Genomic DNA, 19427 nt, shown 5'->3' with positions numbered 1-19427 from the left:
CATAATAAATACATATTCATCAGAACGAAAGAAATTAAGCACTGATTTTACTTTTAATTAAAGTGGAGGACCCGGAGACCTCCCACTTAATGTTGAAACAGAACCCACACGAGAGGAGCTCATCATGGGGGCCAGGCAGAGGACCGGAGGGTTCTTTAACACTGTGAGAACGGATGAGAGAAGTATATCAAAGAGTGTTATAATCCACAACCACTGTGTCGATAAATATTGAATTATCAAACGTTTAATAATTTCCAAATTTCTTCTCTTCTTCGACTCTCTGGGTATATGATGTAATATTTTGACCGTATCCACCCCCCCGCCCTCTCTCTCTCCTCCCTCTGACCCTCCCACCCTTCCTGTAAACTCACTGACAGAAATCAGTCTAGACTTCAAGTAATAACAGGTCCCCTAGTGCCTACTGGTGGTTGATTTGATCCTTTGGGTAATATTAGTCACTGGTCTGCTTGTGTGCCGATGAGTCATATTTGATCTGCTGTTGATGATGGCTTCATAGACTCAAAAGATTACATTTTAGGACGTCAGAGAAGTGTACAGTGTACAGAGTAGTGCAGACTTTGCCATCGACTAACTAGAATTTGAGAGAAGTGAAAACTGTAAAAAAGAATTGTCAGAGATCAGCATAAAACCGTGCCTTACTTAATGTTAATTCATATAATTGTGAATAAGAATTTTCCCCTCACACTGCTTTCTGTCCTCCTGTCGTGCACTGAAAAAGAGGTAGGGGTATTTATTATTTATGGACTTTGTTGCAGACTGTGATGTGATCACAGGGGGCAAAAAAGGAGTGAAATGTAATACGAACCGCATCTGGTTTCCCAGATACCAAAATGTCAAAGTGACTCCCATGTAAAGGCTGTGATGTGGTCAGTGACAGATCTTTGGTAGCTCTCTGGACACTGTGGAGGAGGACTGGAGGTTTTTATGGAATGAAGAGGACAAGCGTGTGCACTAATATATGGTATACAGTTGTTGTCAGATATTCTTATTCCCACAGTGTGAAACTGTCTCTTATCCAGCCAGCAGCAGTCCAAAGTAAAATCCATCAATTTTTGATTTGGTAACTTGCTGTTTTCTGAGCTCGGGCATTCTTTTCATCAAATCAAGCTAACCAGAGGTAAAATCCTATTTGACTACAAAATACTGAGGCCAAAGGGATGCAATGAAAAACCTTCAACATGTGGGATAAATTCTTTTTTTACTTTTTTATTTGAATCTTGTATTTTTTGGAAAGATGAATAAACATTTCTCTTTGCTGAGTAACATACATGATTACTGCTACATGGTATGGGCTGAATGTGGTGTGTACCTCTGGCTGTAACTGGGGACCTATTGTTTCAAAAATTGAAGGAAAGACGTGAATGTGCCACCACTTCTCATGGTAAACTGTAAATGTGACATAACAACATTAACTAAATGGGTGGGGCAGAGAGAAAGGTCAGTTTTTTGTTGTATAAAAAGCTGTACATAAGCACCCACTGACCTCATTTCGATAATTCAGTTACAAGTGACCCTCTGCTAAGTCCTGACCAACCAATGCAGACTGAAATCACAGCACCAGCCACCTCTGACTAGCGCCCCATAACCATGTGACTCTCCTCCGTGAACTGTCATGCGATGTTCTTTGATTTTATCCATTTTATTTTTGTGGATTTGTGGATTTAGTGCTATTCTTGGTTAAACATTGTGTAAAAGTATTCATTCAATGCAGCATTCACTAATAGTTTATTAAATTTGACAGAACACTTCGTTTGTATTTAATTTTGCCTTTACCGCATTCATTCAGCGTCCCAAGTGACCCACAGGCCGATTACGGTTGCTCATATCTGTCTTCATAGCATCGCAACTCCAGTGAGATTTACCACCACAGGAGAGGTGGAGAGACACCAAATGGGAGAACTGAGTTGAGGACGGCCTTTCACAGTTCTCCAAAAAGAGAAATGTAGACGGACTCTCAAATGTTCACTCTTCTAACAGGCAGTTTAAACCTATCAAAAATGGTATTGGGAAGCGCCGCTACGTGACTTGAATGTCAGGATTACATACATTAATTTAAGGTAAGAGGTAAATTATACAACAAGGTACAAGGAGGAGAATAAAGCCGGAACAAGGGGTTTTAATAATAATAACAACCAAAGCTTTGGTCTTTCTCCCTTTAGAAGACTATGAAGAGAATATGAAACTGTGGCATTTTAAATTTCTATTTATCATGACTGAATTGGAGTTGAAGCTGCAGGACAAGACAAAAAAATCTAAAATGAAGTACTTTATTTTAAGATGTACATTTTAAGCTTTATCAAAGAGTAACTTACTAATTTTGTCTTAGAAGTTTGTTAAAAAATGTATTAATGGAGGGTTATGGTTGTGACTTTAGGGATAATACTTTAAATATGAGTCATAAAGCTTCGCTCCGCTCTTCAGTGGTAGTCAGGCTCCGTTATCTGCAGATCAAACACTGAGAGTGGATCTCTCCTCTCAGGCTTCCTCTCATCTCCAAATGTTTGTCTTTTTGAACTGTTGTAACGACCTTCTCTAGCCGCTTGGAGACGATTACCTTCCACCTGAAACAGAAAGGGACACATTGTTGTTTGCATTCATTAGTAAGAGATAATAGAGGAGACATTTTCAAATTGTTTCTGGGATGACTTCAGTTCACAGTGAAATTGCTTGAAATTGGTTCAAACTGGGATGAATATTCATTGTCTATTTTTCGTATAATTGACAATCATCTTTCTGGATTGCACGGCGACTTCAATTACCTGCTCCTTATTCACTCCATTTATTATAAACATTTTGGTAGGCTCATCAACATCATTTTAATGCTCCAAACTCAAATGTTGCCTTTCATATTGGCTGAATCTGAGTCTTTAGTTACAAATGTTGCATGTGCCCATCCATTTAAGACAAAAATACTAACAGAACTAATAGTGAACGTAGAGGTTCGAACCTGTCAGTCTGATGTCATTCTAAAGAGGATGATAAGGGCTTTTGTGTAAAATGCAACACAAGCCAAATTTACAATAACGTTTTATATCATCATCTGAAGTCTATTGCTCTATAACCATGGGTTTAACCAGTGAAGCTGTTTCCTGTTTTTATGTCAGGCCAAAGTAACTGGCCACTAGCTGTAACTTCATTTTCACAATGCGAAATCAGTTGGGGATCCACCTTCTCGTCTACTCTCAGTTTGAGTGTGCCTCCTTTTGCGTAAATATGCTGTCGGCCCTAGACCGCCGGTCTCCATAAGATGTGTTCCTGGTTTCTCCTGCCTGTTAAATCTAACGGCCGTGCTGAGGACAGAGAAGCGGTTCGGCAGGACACACAGAACAGCTGACGCTTCATTTCAGGCAGAAGACACAGAACAGGCGAGGGGGCTCGGATCGGGAGAAGGCAGAAAGTGGGGGGGGGGGGTGTTATTGTGAGAGTGATGGCTGTGGCTCACAGGTGCACTGAATGAGCTGAAGAGGTGAGTGACAGATAGAGGAGGCGGGGGAGGAGGGGCATGCAGGGGAGTGTTTCCTGTAGCGATGTGAGGGTGCTGGGACAGATGATGTCGTACGGTTTTTACAGTCTTCTGACGCAAAAATGATTGTTGGGGTTTACAAAATAAAGTTAATTGATTTTAATCCAAGTTATAAATGTGCAATTTAAACTGATTTAACTGCAAATGAATATATATGAATGATAACCTCACTGCATAATGTGAACTTCTAATGAATCAAAGATTTGAGGGGAAATTACAAAGCAGGACAAACATTAAAAAAAATTGCATTACACTTTTAATGGCAATGTTACCGCTCATGGTTTCCAACACATATTATTTTGCTCCACATCGCAACAAATCATTTACACAGCATTCTGGAGGAAAATAGCTGCCTTTCAGCTGGAAAAAGGTATTTTTTGCAAATAGCAAGCATGTCAAGACCGCTGACTCGTTTCAAACCTCTGTGGTGTGGGAGATGGTTGCAAGCATGCAGTTTTTGATTTATTTGTATGGAGTCTGTTTTGTTGACCTTTGATATAAAAAAGGTTCAGACCATTAATTTGCTCACAGCTCAAAGCTACATGAGAGACCGTAACCTCGTGTCCATTGAAGGAGCTTTGAGCAACAACGATCATGTGAACACTTCACCTCCTTAATGCGTGAAAAGAAACTGCCAAATGAAAACATGCATGAATCATTCTTTTCATTACAGTAAATGTTCACAAGAATATTTTTTAGGAAAAACAGTTTAATGTGTGAACCCATTAATAATAGAGAAAATAAATGTGTTGCTGTCACTGTGGGTTCGTTTTCATAGTAATTGACTTTGCAGATGAATTTCAACACATTAATTTGTTCTCCTGCCTCAAGCCTGTTTCCCTTCATTAGCAGGACAATTCAAGCTGTTAGCTGACATTCTCTGAGAATGAGTGAAAGGATTTACATAATTGTAATCATTTTCAAGACATGCTTAGAGTAAAGAGTACTTAACCTGAGGAGTCAAGTAGTTTAGGTTGTTTGAGTTTGTTCTATTGAAAGCTAGAAGATTATGTTTAATCATTTTATCTGCACTGTACGCTGCTTTAAAGTATTCCAGTTAGATGGAGAGCTGAGCAGAACAAGTAGTACTAGAGCAGTTTGACAAGAAGACATTTTGAAAAATGCCACAACAATGACAGCTTGTCGAAAATAAGACACCACCCCCACGGGTGATTTGAGGGCTGACTGACTATACAAGCCATGTTAAAAATCTAAACAACAAGAGAAGAAAGCACAACCTACTCAACCACACTGGCCAGTGTGGAAAGTAGCCAGGTTTTTCCAGTCTGAGGGAAAACTGCTGTTTATTTGTCTTCCAGCTAAACACACCCTGGATTTTTTTCCTTTAGGAGTAGAGGAGACATCCGTTATATGGATGAATGGAAATAATCCCCATTTTCCTAATATAAACAATGAATCATTTCAGGAAATATCTTTATTTTTTAAACTGTTCAGAGGCACTGAACAGTGTAATTTATTTATTCTAAAGTGTATTGAGAAATGCCATTTAGTATGGGAACGTACTAGGCATATAAATGTACAAAAGATAAGGGAATTAGAGTTGGAAAAGTTCTTTTTGTGTTTTTATTTTATTTTGCTGCGAAAACTTGTCGAATGGTTCCTCTTTAAAACTTTACATTTTTAACCCACGATGAGTGTGGAGCATGGTGCTAAAAATATGCGTTAAATTAATATCAACGCATAATGTTATTGTATACATACGCACACACAAATTCCTTATTCCACCAGCCTACCTTTTTGCTGTCAGCCAGGGCCTGCTTGACAACAAACTGTGGGAAAGCGCTTGAATTCAATTCTGTTTTATCCTCGGCTGTCAGCATGGCCGCCATTGGCCGGATAACCCCGGGCTTTGTCTGTAAGGAAGGATTTTGACAGCAGAGAATGAATTCTTTCCCGTTTCCTTTACATCTTCTGTGTTGTTGCAGATCCAGCAGCAGCCTGGATTGATCAAATGGAAAATGGAACGTGTACCTTTTTAGGATTCATGAGCTTTCTTTCCACACCGGTAGTTGGGTGCAAGCTGCCCACAGAGGCCTGAGTAAACAGCATAGAAGAAGAACATCAGCAATTGTCTCATAAAATGGAAGGAGTCTGCGTACATATACTGTGTGTCCTTTGATTTCTTCTACACTGTGTAGTGTGTCTTAACAGGGACCCCAAATAATTGGTGCACCGCTGGACTGCCTGCTGTGTACAGCTCACGCTCTATTCATGGGTCGTGTCTTAAAGGTGAACAACTATCAACAGTCGTCTTTCCCTTGACAATTTGAGGTCAATGCTTAACCCGGACCTTCTTTCGAAAGCTTCACGTAGTGCGGTAACATCTAGAAACAACGCAGTCATTGTTCGTAAAGTCTTTTAAGTCTTGTATTGCTAGGAAGAATATTATAAAGAATATTGATTTTTTATCAAAGTAGCACTAACACAGTGTGCAAATACTGCTCTGAACGTGCAGAAGGGCCCATTTCAGAATAAAGTTTATTATTTAATCAATTATAATTATCAATGCATTGATGTGTAGATGGTTTGAATGTTGCAGTTGGGAAAGATGGAGGTCACATTATGTGCGATACTGCTGCGCAGCTTGTAAAATTCACCTAGGGAGTCCAAATACTTGATCCATAATGACACATCCTCATTTAGTTGTCAATTATGGATTATATTTATTATTAATAATTTGGATATGCCAAAAAGTGCCTCAAAATTGTACTTAAGAACAGTAATTCAGCAAATGTACTCGATCATGTTGGACCGATAGCTGCAACTTGTCACGGTTTGGTTCTTCTTCCTGTTTTATTTTGTAGTTTCATGTCCCTGGGTTAGCTTCACTTCCTGCCTTGTACTGTGATTGCCTGATTGTTTCCACCTGTGTCCACCTGTGCACCTCCCTAGTGTATTTAAGCCCTGTGTGCCTGCTGACACAACTATGTATTTGACATCATGAAATGACAACAAATGTATCCGTGTCCAGATTTTTTTTAAGCAAAATTGTTTCTGACGGAAAATATTCTGTTCTGGTCTTCTAAGTACAAGACGATATAGTTATTTACTGATGATAAAATGTGTTCTTGTCATAACAACTGAGTTCTGCAAATTTGGGACTAAAATGTCCTGAAAAATAAACACACAGTCGTAGTGGTTTGTTGGCCAAAACTATTGTTACTCACGTATTTGGTCTCACGTCCCAAGGATTTTGTTAATAGAGAGCTATTCTGCTGAATGACAAAAAAAGGGAGAAATATTTTAAACAAAACAAAATGGAAGAGTTACAGAAACCTCTTCTGGTGGGAAGGAAACCAGGAGCAGCGTTCACCTTTGATTAGCAAATATCTTTTCTGGTGCTAATGATGATAAAACCAGTATTCAGCCCCAGTTTGTAACACTGTAAAGACAACTTTCTGGTGCAGTTTGTTTTTCTTTCTAACTTATTCTCAATATGTTTGTTTTGTGATAGATGATATGGCATTTGGGTTAATATTTGAAAACTCAAATTGGGTGGAAAAGTGTTGGTCAAACTTTATTTCAAGTTCCAAAGGATACAATATATATGTCCAAACATAATTAAATATAAAACATGTACAATCTTAAAAGAAGAGCTTGCCCCTCAATTATGTCTCTTCTTTATGAACCTGTAGTCAATATCCATTTAGCGTAGCTTAGCATAATGACTGGAAACTGATAGTGAAGCTTTTTCCTAATAGAATCCACACTTTAGCACCTCTAAAGGTCGTCAATAACATGTTAAACTTTAATTAAATGATACAAAAATGGAAAAAGGAAAAATGACAAACTGTTGTTTCATCAGAGTTATGAGATAGACCATTTATTTAAGTAAAAATGCATAACATGTCCGGTGCAACCTGTGTAAAAGCATGCAGACATGACAATTTATCAGTTATCTCACATGCTGTTAAAGAATCACAATTTACCTGCAGACCAACGCGGGTATCCAATGAACTGGAGGGCTGTGGAGACTTGCTCTTAAAGGTTGAAAGAATATACAATCATAATCAATAACACAATTCAACATGTGCAAATATTTAATCCTATTTAAATGAACTACTCACTGTAGGATTGGAATTGGCCATAATATCATCAATAACTGCATAGAGTTCCTCTGACTGCTGCCGCAGCTCAGCGGGTGAACACATCTGTGGAAAATGATTGAAGTTAGCTGTGCGAATTGGGCAGTGAAACGCAGCAGTGGTATGTGCAGTATTACCTTAGCGTGGGTGTCTGCAACACCTCTGTCAAATGTATGACATCTGTCCAAACTGTCGCATGGACTCTGTCCTCTCTCTACATGCTCATCTATGGCCTGTCGATGCAAAGCAGAGTTGACAGACTGAGCTCGCTGTGAGTGATTACACTGTGGGCTGACATTACAACATCCCATCCAGGAAAATTATATCATCCGCTCTGACAGCTTTCCCTCCTCTGCAGCTCCAAGTATAAAACAGTGCAGTTATAACACTATTCACTATAAAGCCTGATGACTATAGACATGAGGTATATGTTCTTTTTTAAAAGAACAGTCAATTTGTTTTACAAACTTTATGCCTTCAGAGTTTTTTCCCATCTAGAATTTGTTTCACTTAGTAATGATAGCTCCAGTGTCTCCATTAAACTTCCGTTAAGGGTTCACACGTATGAATGTTTACCAGGTTACAGAGATGAGCTGCGGGATTGGAGACAAACAAGTGAACTCACCTGTTGATCCAATAGAAGGGTGTTTGTGGGAATTGCAGCTAGCGATTTGTAGCTTAATTTAATCCTGTGTGTCTGGAGTTCATAGAGAGGAAAGCAGGAAATTAATATAAAGGTATAACATTAAAACTTTTTTAAATAGATAACAAAACATAATGTAGAATTTAACATTTCTTCAGGCACGCTTTATCTCAGACTACCACAAGGCTTCTAATTGTTCATAACAGTCAGCCATGCTCCAGACGGCCCGCGGCAACAACAATACTGGACTGTGTTCACCTGCTTATCAGCTTGATTATTTGACTCACTGTAAAACTTATTTTCCACCCTGACGGGCATGAGGGTCCCAAAACAAATTTCATTGCTTACACTGAAAACATTGGATTCCTGGTGGTTGAAAACTTCAAGCACGTATGTCTGACCTAGAAACCAGAATTTTAAAAGATTCTGTATTGATTTTTGGCTGATGGGTTCCCTCCCACTTCAACATATGATATTTCAGACATCTCAATCATTACAAACCACAAGATAGTTTAAAAATATCTTTAAAAAAGCTCAGAAATAAGGAGTATAAATCTAATGAAAGCTCCAAACAGAACATTTCTTGATGTCCAACTATCAATTGAGACAAATCCCTGTGACAGCGTGTAGCGTATAGTCAGGAATGCATCCTCCATTTAAACATGCATGCGGAGAAGCAGAGTGGCTACCTTTCTTTTTTTACCCTCCCCGTCACTCCAGTCTGATATTCCACTCCCGGGCCTCGGGGAGGACGTTGAGCGCACGGAGAGGGAAGGGGACGGGGTGAGGTCTCTGATTGGTGGAGCAGGAGAAGGTGTAGGCGCCGGGGAGCTGGTGGGGGACGGCCATCCGGGAAAAGCAATTTGCGTGTAGCGGGAAGGGGACAGACAGTGAGCTTTGTGCAGACCAGCTAATGCTGATGTACTCTTGGAACCGGGGCAGCTCCTTCCTGACTCACACCTCCCTGTGGTGTTTAATTCAGGTGACGATGCCATGTCGCAGAAAACCGTGGCACCGGATGAGTGTGGCTGGGAAGGCTCAGGCAGAAGGGGGCGGACAGTGGGGGGGGACCTCAGCTGCTGAGAAAGCGAGTGCAGCCTGGTGAGAGACGAATTTGGCGGGTGGAGCGCAGAGGTCCCTTGCTCATACGTAGCTCTAGTGGTCTCGGGGATGAGATTTTTAAGGTCATTGTCTGCTGGGCCCTTGAGGTGCAGGTCAGCGTTGACAGGCTTTAGCTCAGGGGACTTGTGTGTCCGTTGCAGCTTTTTGGAAATTGTATAGTCCATTTCTCCGTGCGTTGCTGGAAAAACAGAAGTAAAGTTTGAGCCAAAAAGAGGTGGAGCTCGGGGTGGTGACGGCGGTGAAATAACCTGCTCCGATTGAGGCACACTGCTTGAGCAGATTTGCTCTGAGCCTCTTTTCACTCGGGATTGAGGGAATGTTCTGCCGAGCTCGTTTGATTGAACATGGGGAGGAGCTGTGGCGCATCTATCGGGCTCCCGGTGATTGACGTGGCTCTGACTATCTAAAGATGCAGAGGATGAGAACTGAGAGGAGAAGTCGAGGGGAATGGAGCTCACGCTGGAGGCCGCTGTGCATGCGTTGCAGAAGGACAGGGTCACGGGGTTAACAGGCCAGCAGGGGGTGTACGGCCTCTGAAATGCAGAGGACAGGACAGGGAGGCGGCCTTTTCTCAGGATAGCCGTGAGAAGGGAGAGTCGGGTGAGAGGAGGTCTGTGTCGGGGAGGACGAGGAGGAGGGGATTGAGCGCTGACCGAGGAGGACAAGCTCTCGCAGGATGAGAAAGCAGGGGTGTTGACCAGACTAGAGCCGGGAGCGAGAAAATGCCTCTTGACCTGGACTACAGCGGGGGAGAAGATGCCGGAGCAGACAGATGAGCAAGGAGAAAGCATTCGCCGGAAGGAAGCAGGAGAAGTTACACAGGAGAGCTGCGCGGTGGACCAGCTCTTCCCTCCGTCCGAGCCCTCCGAGAGGATGGACTCTCTGGAGGAAGCCGGGGTGGCGAGCAGGTCTGCAGAGCTCGTGTGGCTCATTCCGTCTTCTGACACATTCGTCCTGTTTACAAAGTAACCAGAGATCATCTCAGCAAGTCCAGAGGAATCGTGACACTGCCGCTGGGAAATGCCCCTGTGTTTGTCAACAGATGTCTCCATAGTGGCTGACCTGGCAGCCACGTGGATGCGGGTATTGTCAGATTGAACAGCCACTGAAGGAGAGGCATTAGCTTGGGAGGGGCTCGTGTGATCCCCAGAAGGCTGAAAAAACAAACAAATGTATTAACAAATAGCAGTTTTGGAGTATAGAGTATAGTGACATAGACATAGAAATATTGCAAAAATATTATAGATTTGAAAAGGGATACATGTTGACAATGGACTGTGGCATTCATTTATTTCATCTGCTAACAATATGACGCAAAAGATACAAAGTATTTGACACGTGCACATAGCAATATAGTAACATGGCAACAAAGTTTTCTGTGGTAGTTTTTTCTGATGACATTGAGAGAGCTCATGTTCTACTTACTTGACGTTTTGTCCCCAGTTGGGTTCCTGCTGCTCCCTCAACCGAGTCTTTAATAAAGACTCTCTCCCCTTTTAAATTCTCCCTCTTTGACATGTTCAGCCCGGTTGACGTCTCATGGGACTCGTCGCCGTTCTGACGGGAGAAAATGATGTTCAGTAGGAACTGAGCGAGTGAAACCTGAGAAAACCTGAGGTGAACTTCAGGGAACCTCTTCGAGCCGAGGGGGTGTGCTTGGTTTCACCACAGCCAATGCCCGACACATTTTATTCACATGTACATGTACATGAACATGCTGATGTCGGCGTGTGCAGAACTGAGCGACTGAGGAAAGGCCCTCCAACACACACCCTTTAACACGATCCATTTACTTAAATATGAGTGAAAATGTTAGGTGTCTTAAAACAGCATGAATAAAAACTTGTATCTCTCCGCAAGATATGCTTGAAATCATCAATTTTAACCAAGATGACGGAGTGTCTCTGTGAGAGTGAGAGTCTCTGTGATCCCAATGAACCGGTGTGAAGACAGCGGGACCAAAACACTTTAAAATATCCTCGACTGTATTGCCACTAAAATACAGCTTAGTGTAGTACAATAACTGTATAAATAAAAAAGGCTACCTCAGTTGTAGAAAACATATAACTTATTCCCCTGCTTCTAAAACTAGGCACAGAACAAAATAGGCCACCGTGTATTGAACCAAAAACAAATGAGAAAAGATTTTTTTTTATTTCCCTCTTCGCCAAAATCATGTATCAAAAATAAAATCCAAACAAAGAGTTACAATACTTTTCTTTTTGCAAAGAGTTATCGATGGGAAGATCTCTAAAGTTTGTACACTCAATATGAAACTACAACTAGTAGCCAGTTGGTAAACCTCAGCACAGAGAGTGAAAAACAGGGGGGAACTAACAGCCAAGCTGGTTCTATAGATAGCAGGCCATTAGGCCCTGAACACTGTGGTTGCTGTGGATGTTATCAGGTTTCTGGCATCCATCATCATCCAGGACCTGAAGTGAACATCCATCCATGTGTTTAATCTGCCCCAGGAGATGATGATCTGGGCAATAATAGCAATAATCCAGTGTGTTATCTACAAAACCATCACTATGTGGTTTTGATCAGCGGCCAAACCGCAGGAACAGGGAGAATCATTGGTGCCAGAGTTCCCACCATCCAGAGTCAGGACACTATTGGGAAGAAAATCCCTGGACACAAACAACCTGTTCCAGCTTCTCCCTCCTGGTGGACGCCTCGGACAGAATGCAAAATGGACCGGACACATTTACAGTTTCTGCAGTCAACCACTTTGAATAACTCTTGAACACAATGATATCCACTGCTGCCAGTATAGATGATAATTTTACACATTTTGCATTTTCATATTTACATGTCATCCTTCACTGTGAATATAAATTGTACGCACTGTATTTAAAGTCAAGAGACATCTTTAAATATACGAACGTACATAATTATCCAGATTATGTGTATCGGTTCAGTAATTGTGTCTTTGCACTAAATGTTTTGGAGCTTTTTATATAGTATAATATTTATGTAAGCACCACATTTTTGCACTACTGTTGTATCTGTTGAATGCATCTTAAACCGTTATTTTTAAAACTCTTGTTACTTCTGTTTAAGTACATCTAGAAGTTTGCTAAAGAGTTCCATATCTTGCATTTGCACCTACCTGGCAACTAAAGATGAACTAAATATTACTGTAAGGTAAATCCACCACCTAACACCTCTACTACTCACTATTTAACATATTATACCTCATTTAACAGGCTTTTACTGTAATTATGTAAAACTGACTGATAATTCAAGATTACCATCATTTACTTTAATGAGCATTGCAAACAACTGTGACTGCAATTTTAGTTAATTTAAGCCAAAAGAAAAATTAAGTCTATTACATCCTATAGGATATGATTGGAACATGGGTTTCTCTATAAGAATGAACTGGAGTTAAGGAAGTGTTCTGGGGTAATATGAGGGACCTGTACTGAGATGCACACCCACATTTATAGTTATTATTATCCTAGAAATATATGCAACACTACATGATAATGACACCCTTCATTTTTTCAGTTTTGATTTTAATTAAATAACTGCTCAGTAACCTCACTGTCGGTGAGCAGTAATCAAACAAATGAAAGGCAGCCATAATGACAATTATTCATAGGTCTGTATTTAACATAAATGGCAGCTCATGTCAATAATATCATCCCATTGTTTATCAAAAGCAGATAAACATTTAGCACTGAAATCAAATGTAGTCTCTCTAAAGCCCCATGGACATGTCTTTCTACTGCTAATACAATGACAACTACGTCATATATTTCTCATGGATTTGCTAGTTTTCGCTAGATCTGTGATGCACGTGGGCTGCGTGGGAGTGGAAGAGAAACCCTCAGCCTCATTTGAAGCAGGAAGATGATTGGCAGCAGTCCCCCATTCATCAAATCAGTGGTGGCCACTTAGTATGCAAACTGATAATGGCCACTTGGGATTAAATAATAGCGCTACCGAGCACATATGCCATTCGATTCTTCTCAACACAACATATTGAGAAGCACATGCCGCTCTGTATGAGAGTGGTGGATAATGAGCTGCCCAGCGTCTCAAAGGCATTCCTCCGTATTCTGCATCTTCCTTACTGAACAGGGGTCCGTCCCTGCACAGGGACTTCTACCTAGCCATTTGAACCCACAATCGACCTTGTGCCACAACGGTGTGCACCTGGAGGAGAAGCCGTTCACTGTGTAGTCCAACCGTAAGGACTGAGATAAAGGTTTAGTTCCCGTGCAGTGTTGTCTTTGTTTGTGATGCTAACAGACCACATGAAGCTGTTCTCACCAGTAACCGTAGGTCAAAGTAGGCCGCTGGGTTTTTCCTTGTTATCAGGAATCACTCAGATTCACTGGTGGAAAGTATCTAAGTCCATCATTTACATTGTACTCATGCACAACTTTGATCTACTATTACTTTACTTGAGTAACATCCTCTGACTTTGGACCCTCTCATCAGATTAGGCAAAACTATAAAGCGGAAAATTTGAAACTAAAAAAGCAATACAGTTTTACCTGCATCTTCCATCTTTGTCACTCTCTCACAGTCACAAAACGTGTGCAAAAACATATTAATAGTGTTATTTCTACCGTAAAGATACCATTATTAGCGTAAAACAGAAGTCATAAAATAAGCCACTCGGTCATGGATGAAAGTGCTCCTCACTATATGAAGTAGCCAAGAGTAGCTCCAGGATGAACTACATGTTGTGCAATAATGAAGCAACATTATAATATACTAACATAGGAAAATAAACCTTTGAAAGGGACACTTCTCCCTTTTGACTTAAGATAATTATCCATATGTATACTGACACACGGGGTCAGCCAGCATTTTGGGGTATTTGGCAGCTCACAACACGAGGGTCTGTCCCTCCTTTAGGTAAAAGCTGTGGGAGAAGTGGAGAGAGTAATGGTGCCGACCCGCCAGTGAGAACGCCTTTGAAGTCCGACTCTGGGCAGCAGAAGAAGTGCGTTTTCCCCAAAGCCCCCACAGATTTGCTGCCACTGTAATGTTGATGTTGAATGAAAATCCAAAAGCACGTTAACCCCTTCCGCGGTCAACACTAATGAGGGTCCACATCAGCCCCCAAGAAGGCTGCTTCAAGTACATTTCTGTTGAATATTTGTAGTTTGAGTGCAAAGCAGTCACAGTATGAAAGTCTCATACATAAAGTTGAGCCCCAAACCAGAGATATAAATAAAATGCGTTACAGTATTTGTCGTTTATACAGATCTTCATTTAAATCTAGTGTCATTTAATTCCATTGTACAGTGAACTGAAAAGAAGTGGTCCAAAATGACTTCTTAAGCGTCTGGTATCATTAACCGTAAATAACATGAAAGAGAGAGTACATCTAATCCCTTGAGGTTGTTTATGGTCTGTTGTCATCGTTGAACAGCAACAGTCTAGGTGACTTCTGATCTTGGCGAGTAGCACAAGGCTGCGGGACTTAAAAAAAATCCATTTAGGGGCTTAAGCGGAATAACATTAGACTCACAGTGGGTTGATTTTCAATGTAGGAAAAAAATAAGCGAGCAAATTGCAAAAAGAGATGAGACATAAAATAATACCAAAAGAATTAAGTATCACTCCAAAGTAAAGACAACCAGCTAAATTAAGAAACTGTGAATTCTGATTAACACCTGCAATCAAAGCCACACTCGTGTTGCGGTAAATGACAACAAGGTCACTCTATATACTGTGTGTGTCTATTTGTGTGTGTGTGTGTCGCACAGGGTTGTGTAAATGTATCTCACGACTAAGGAGCCGTGATCACACAAGCCCAGAGATCAAGCGCGTTAGCACCCTGCAGATCAAAGCCTGCACACGGCGAGGGGTAATGAGTGACTATTAAGGCTGCCAATGTTCTCGTCTGCATAAGTATACGGTGGATTCGAACCAGATCAGGTGTTGCCGCAGTGTTTAGCAAAACATTTAGGTTCTTCTTTGTACTGATGAGACACCTGCGACAAGGAGTCAAGTATAGACTACGTCTATACGTCAAGCTCTCATCTACATCAAGCGCTCAGCTCTCCTGAGCCTGCACCGCGCAGAAGGGCTCAGTGCAGCTTTCACTGTCTCAGTAATAATAGTTTGACTTTCATCGGGGCAGCGCATGCTGAAATGCACGAGGAGGTCGGGCCGCAAATTGTTGTGGGTGAAAGCCTCGCCTCGTACATGAAAGACAAGCAACACGTCTCCGTGGTTATAGTCTCAAGGGAAATAGAGCAGCATCAGTTCCATTAGGAACAGAACACTAATATGCTTCCAATTTCTAAACTCAAATTGCAGGCAGATTGCGCTGAGACACTGTTTGCTGACATGTTTTACGTAAATGACAGCAACGCAGTCGATTTGTTAAAGCGCCGACATTACTGTTTGAGTTCAATGGCGTTTCATCGTGTGGATGTGAAAACATTTCAGCAATCAAAGTACTGATCACGATTATTTTCTCGACAGCGTTGACAGTTCATTTGCAAAATGAACATTGGTAAGACAGTTCCTTATACACAATTCCTTATACAATCACAAGGTTGGTGTAATGCATACTTGAAACTCCATTATAAAGAGATTTCAAAGCCTCTGCTGGTCAATGTAGACTCAGCCATAGAAATGTTCCCTTTCATCTGAGAGTTCCCCTGCAGTCAAACCAGCCAGCCTGCCTCGTATATATAATAATGTTTGGGAAGTTTAAAATAGGAGGGAGCGCCTCCCAGCACCGGGTTGGCAGCACATAGATGTTTTTTTTTTATTTTTGGGGGGGATTTTTTTAAATCTGGTTTACCTTTGCTAGTTTCTTTGGATTATGACTCCTGTTTCTGTTGGGAATATTTAAATGGCGTTCTCCTAGTTTGTTTGAAGAACATGCTTTTATCATTCTTCTTCACGGTTGAAGCTGAAAATCACTTCACTTGGATACGACTACTGAATAAATCCCAGCTAGCCCTGGGATGTATCTGGGGAGAAATAATTTAATACACTCCTTTTGACTATTGTCACTACTGAGTGGATGTTATTATAATGTTCTTTACTTCTCTCGAATGGGCTCCAACACAATGGTGCTGTGGTGGTCAGGCCAAAGACAGGATAAGTCAATCTGTGACTCTGCCCCCGTACGTGTATGAATGTGAGAGTGAGTGGTTGTTTGTCTTTGTGTCAAGACCCCCCCCCGTGACCCTTTAAGAATAAGCAGAATAAGAGATGACTGATTTTATCATGAATATGCTTTTTAAAGAAGATTCAAAACTGCTTTTGAGATAATTGTTCTCTCTCAATCCATGACTGCTACAGTATTATTTATATAATAACAGATCATTATAATATAACAGATTTTTTGTCAAAGGACAGGTAACATACATACATACATGTATATATACACACACACACACACACACACACACACACACATGCATATAAGTATATATATGAGCCATTCTGTCCGTACAATGAGTAGTTGACTTTGAAATGGAGTATTAATACACTAGCACATTGTCAAATGACTGACGAGCACCTCTTACACCACTTTCCTTAAAAACCACGTCATCCATGTTGTTTGTGACATGACGCATAGTTCCAGAGCTTGAGCAGGTTCGCTTACACTTCTTAGGGTGCCAAGATATGTAACTCCGTGATACCATTCTATCTGAAACAAGCTATTAATAAACAAAGAACAAATGCCTTGGCCAAACTAATCATGTGCCATCGTATAAACGTGTTTATGTTGCCTTGCTTTCGTGCAGCCTCCTTGTTTGCGTGCCCCCTGTAGTCAAAGCAGAGTCAATTTACACTGTGAAAGGTCAAAGCCAGCATTTCCTCCTCGCCCATCACAGCCCTCCTACATGTTTGATTGCGTTGAGTGTTGCAGAGGCCATGGAGTCCCCACTGATCACATTTCCAACCGCCATGGCTCACATGTCCTACACGTCACCTCACCGTGCGAACCAGAGCACTCACACAGTGCGGGTTGTTTTTACATGGCATGTCAGACGCAACCCAAACAGCCAATACAAGACGCACTAAATCATTTTTTGAAGCAGGCCACCCAAGTGGGAACCGGTAAAAGGCACACTGATAAACAGTTAGCAACCAGAAGGTGACAATGATTCTTGAAGGAAACATATTTCTGAATGAATGCCAAGGACAATATTCCTCCTCTTAATCATCCTGTGAGGAAGGAGCTATACAAAGCATGTGCCCAACTTTAAGTAGCTCTTGACACATCCATATCCAGGATATGTTTCATCCAAACTATGCTCAATGCCACATTGAGAGCGTGAGCTATTTCTCTTTAAGGCAGGTTGTAAATTGAAAACCCCTGTGCTCCACATGTAAAAATACATATCTGAGAAGTTGGGTGTGTCACTAAGTAAAGAGTTTGATTACAGACAAGCAGACTGCCCCTCCCTCCACAGTAGATCGGGTGTCCAAATATAGCAGCCAGCTGCTACTGAGCACATTGGGTCATCTCTCTCTGATCATTAAAAAATACTTTTATTCAAAGTCGAATAAACAAGGATAAGAACTACAACAAATATGCACATGCTTCAATCAATTACTTCAACAGATAGGATTTTATGTAATTAATACCCGTACAAGTATTATAAAAATATGCCAATATGACCATGCAATAATAAGTTATGGAATTAAGGATTTAGGCATATACTCTAAATGCACATGCATTTTTCACAACACATTGACCCTGAGAAGATTCCTTTATATCCATTCTTGTGACTCTTTGTCACAAGAACATAAGTAAGAGGAAAAAAATGAGCAGCACAGCAGCATCTGACAGCATCTGTCTATATATTCGTTGCTGAAAGCCTGGAAGGTGGCAGCGGGTGGTAGAGTGCACAATGGGGGGCTAATGTTGCTGGTGGATTGTAACCAAATTCTTCAGCTCGTTTCCTTTTACAGAAGGATTTAGCTTTGAAATAGGAAATATCCATCTAAAATATTCAAAGCCAGAAGCATTTAAACTATGAGTGTGAGGAATCGCAAAGAAAGGACGGTGATGTGACTCCAGCCTCACGCGTTTTTCTTCTAGTGCACCTTTTCAAACGAAATTCATCTAATTCCAAACGCTCCTACCTTTCCCAGACTCTTACTCATACTCTCCGTTTCGGGTTCAAATGCATGTCCAGCCAGAAGTGTGATGTCTCCACCATTCAGGAAATATGTCAAGACTGATCAAAGAAAGTGCAGAAGGCAAGATACGCACTTTTCAAGTGGACTCGCAGAGTTCAAAGTGTATTACTGTTGGTGTGTGTATTGCCCTGCAGCTTTCCCTTTATAGACTCATGATAGCCACAAATAGCTTGCAGACAGCAGTCAGCCTGATGGGCACCAGTAACAATGTCAACGCTGAGAGCTCCACACGTAGCTCTGTGTCCATGGAGTAATTCATTGTTCAACGCCAACACGTCCAATCACTGAACAACACAACATTTAAATTTAAATATTTAAATACTGACCTAATCCGCCCGACATCCTATTTTCCTCATCATGATTATCATATTGAATATTAATGAAGAACAGGTCTATGTCTTGCACGTTGGATTTATTAATGGAGAAAACTATTTTTAAATCGATATGAGGAATATGGGCTGTTTATTCATTCTTCAGATAACATGAACCTCTGCCAGTCGGCCGACTGACGTGACAAATTCATCTCAGCGTGTTTCCAATAACGACTCATGAAACAAAATGGTTTTCCGGCTTGCTTGAATCTGCATCCACTTCTTCTGCACTCCCTTATCAGTGAGTGAAAGCAGACCCTCTGGAGTAGATAGTAATCCTTTAAGTACACTACATTCTTCATTCCTGTCACAGCTGTTCTTGTATATCCCCCCCCCCCCCTTATCCCCCCCCTTTCTGTCTCCTTCCCCTCCATCTCCCCATGGCAGCCCCACAGAAAGAAAATAACATACTTCCTGTTGTGAACCCCGTGGAGTTTTATGAGTTGGTATTGTGAGGAGTTCAGGAGCAAAAGCATCTGACAAGTGCCTTAAATGTA

General features: G+C 41.2%; 1 protein-coding gene across 2 annotated transcripts; it reads right to left on the bottom strand.

Annotated features, from left to right (window-relative positions):
• Window positions 1-1208: 1208 nt before the first annotated feature.
• Window positions 1209-18654, bottom strand: mlip (muscular LMNA-interacting protein). 2 transcript variants are annotated; one of them, XM_037465496.2, is made up of 11 exons: window positions 18503-18654; window positions 10841-10972; window positions 8983-10569; window positions 8276-8347; window positions 7788-7883; window positions 7633-7716; window positions 7495-7545; window positions 6733-6780; window positions 5537-5599; window positions 5299-5418; window positions 1209-2582 (listed from the first exon to the last, which is right to left on the bottom strand). In XM_037465496.2, the coding sequence occupies exons 1-11, from the start codon at window positions 18521-18523 to the stop codon at window positions 2439-2441; spliced, it is 2418 nt and encodes an 805-aa protein (XP_037321393.2). In that variant the 5' UTR covers window positions 18524-18654; the 3' UTR covers window positions 1209-2438. The 2 variants fall into 2 exon arrangements, with proteins under 2 accessions (XP_037321393.2, XP_037321394.2); XM_037465497.2 differs by having other exon boundaries at window positions 6733-6777.
• Between the last annotated feature and the right edge of the window lie 773 nt (window positions 18655-19427).

The sequence above is a fragment of the Pungitius pungitius genome, chromosome 13 (assembly GCF_949316345.1).
Source record: "Pungitius pungitius chromosome 13, fPunPun2.1, whole genome shotgun sequence".
In the NCBI taxonomy this organism is placed as follows: Eukaryota; Metazoa; Chordata; class Actinopteri; order Perciformes; family Gasterosteidae; genus Pungitius; species Pungitius pungitius.
The sequence above is the reverse complement of the archived record's forward strand: the minus strand, read 5'-3'. Positions and strand labels throughout refer to the sequence as shown.

What these genes read in the sequence shown, in the direction of transcription:
- mlip (XM_037465496.2), bottom strand. Translation starts at nt 18,523, where the DNA reads ATGAGTAAGAGTCTGGGAAAG. An exon ending in TTGCAGACACCCACGCTAAG is followed by an intron (nt 7,717 to 7,787) that starts GTAATACTGCAC and finishes CATTTTCCACAG; the next exon opens with ATGTGTTCACCCGCTGAGCT. An exon ending in CCCTGGCTGACAGCAAAAAG is followed by an intron (nt 2,583 to 5,298) that starts GTAGGCTGGTGG and finishes TTTCTGTTTCAG; the next exon opens with GTGGAAGGTAATCGTCTCCA.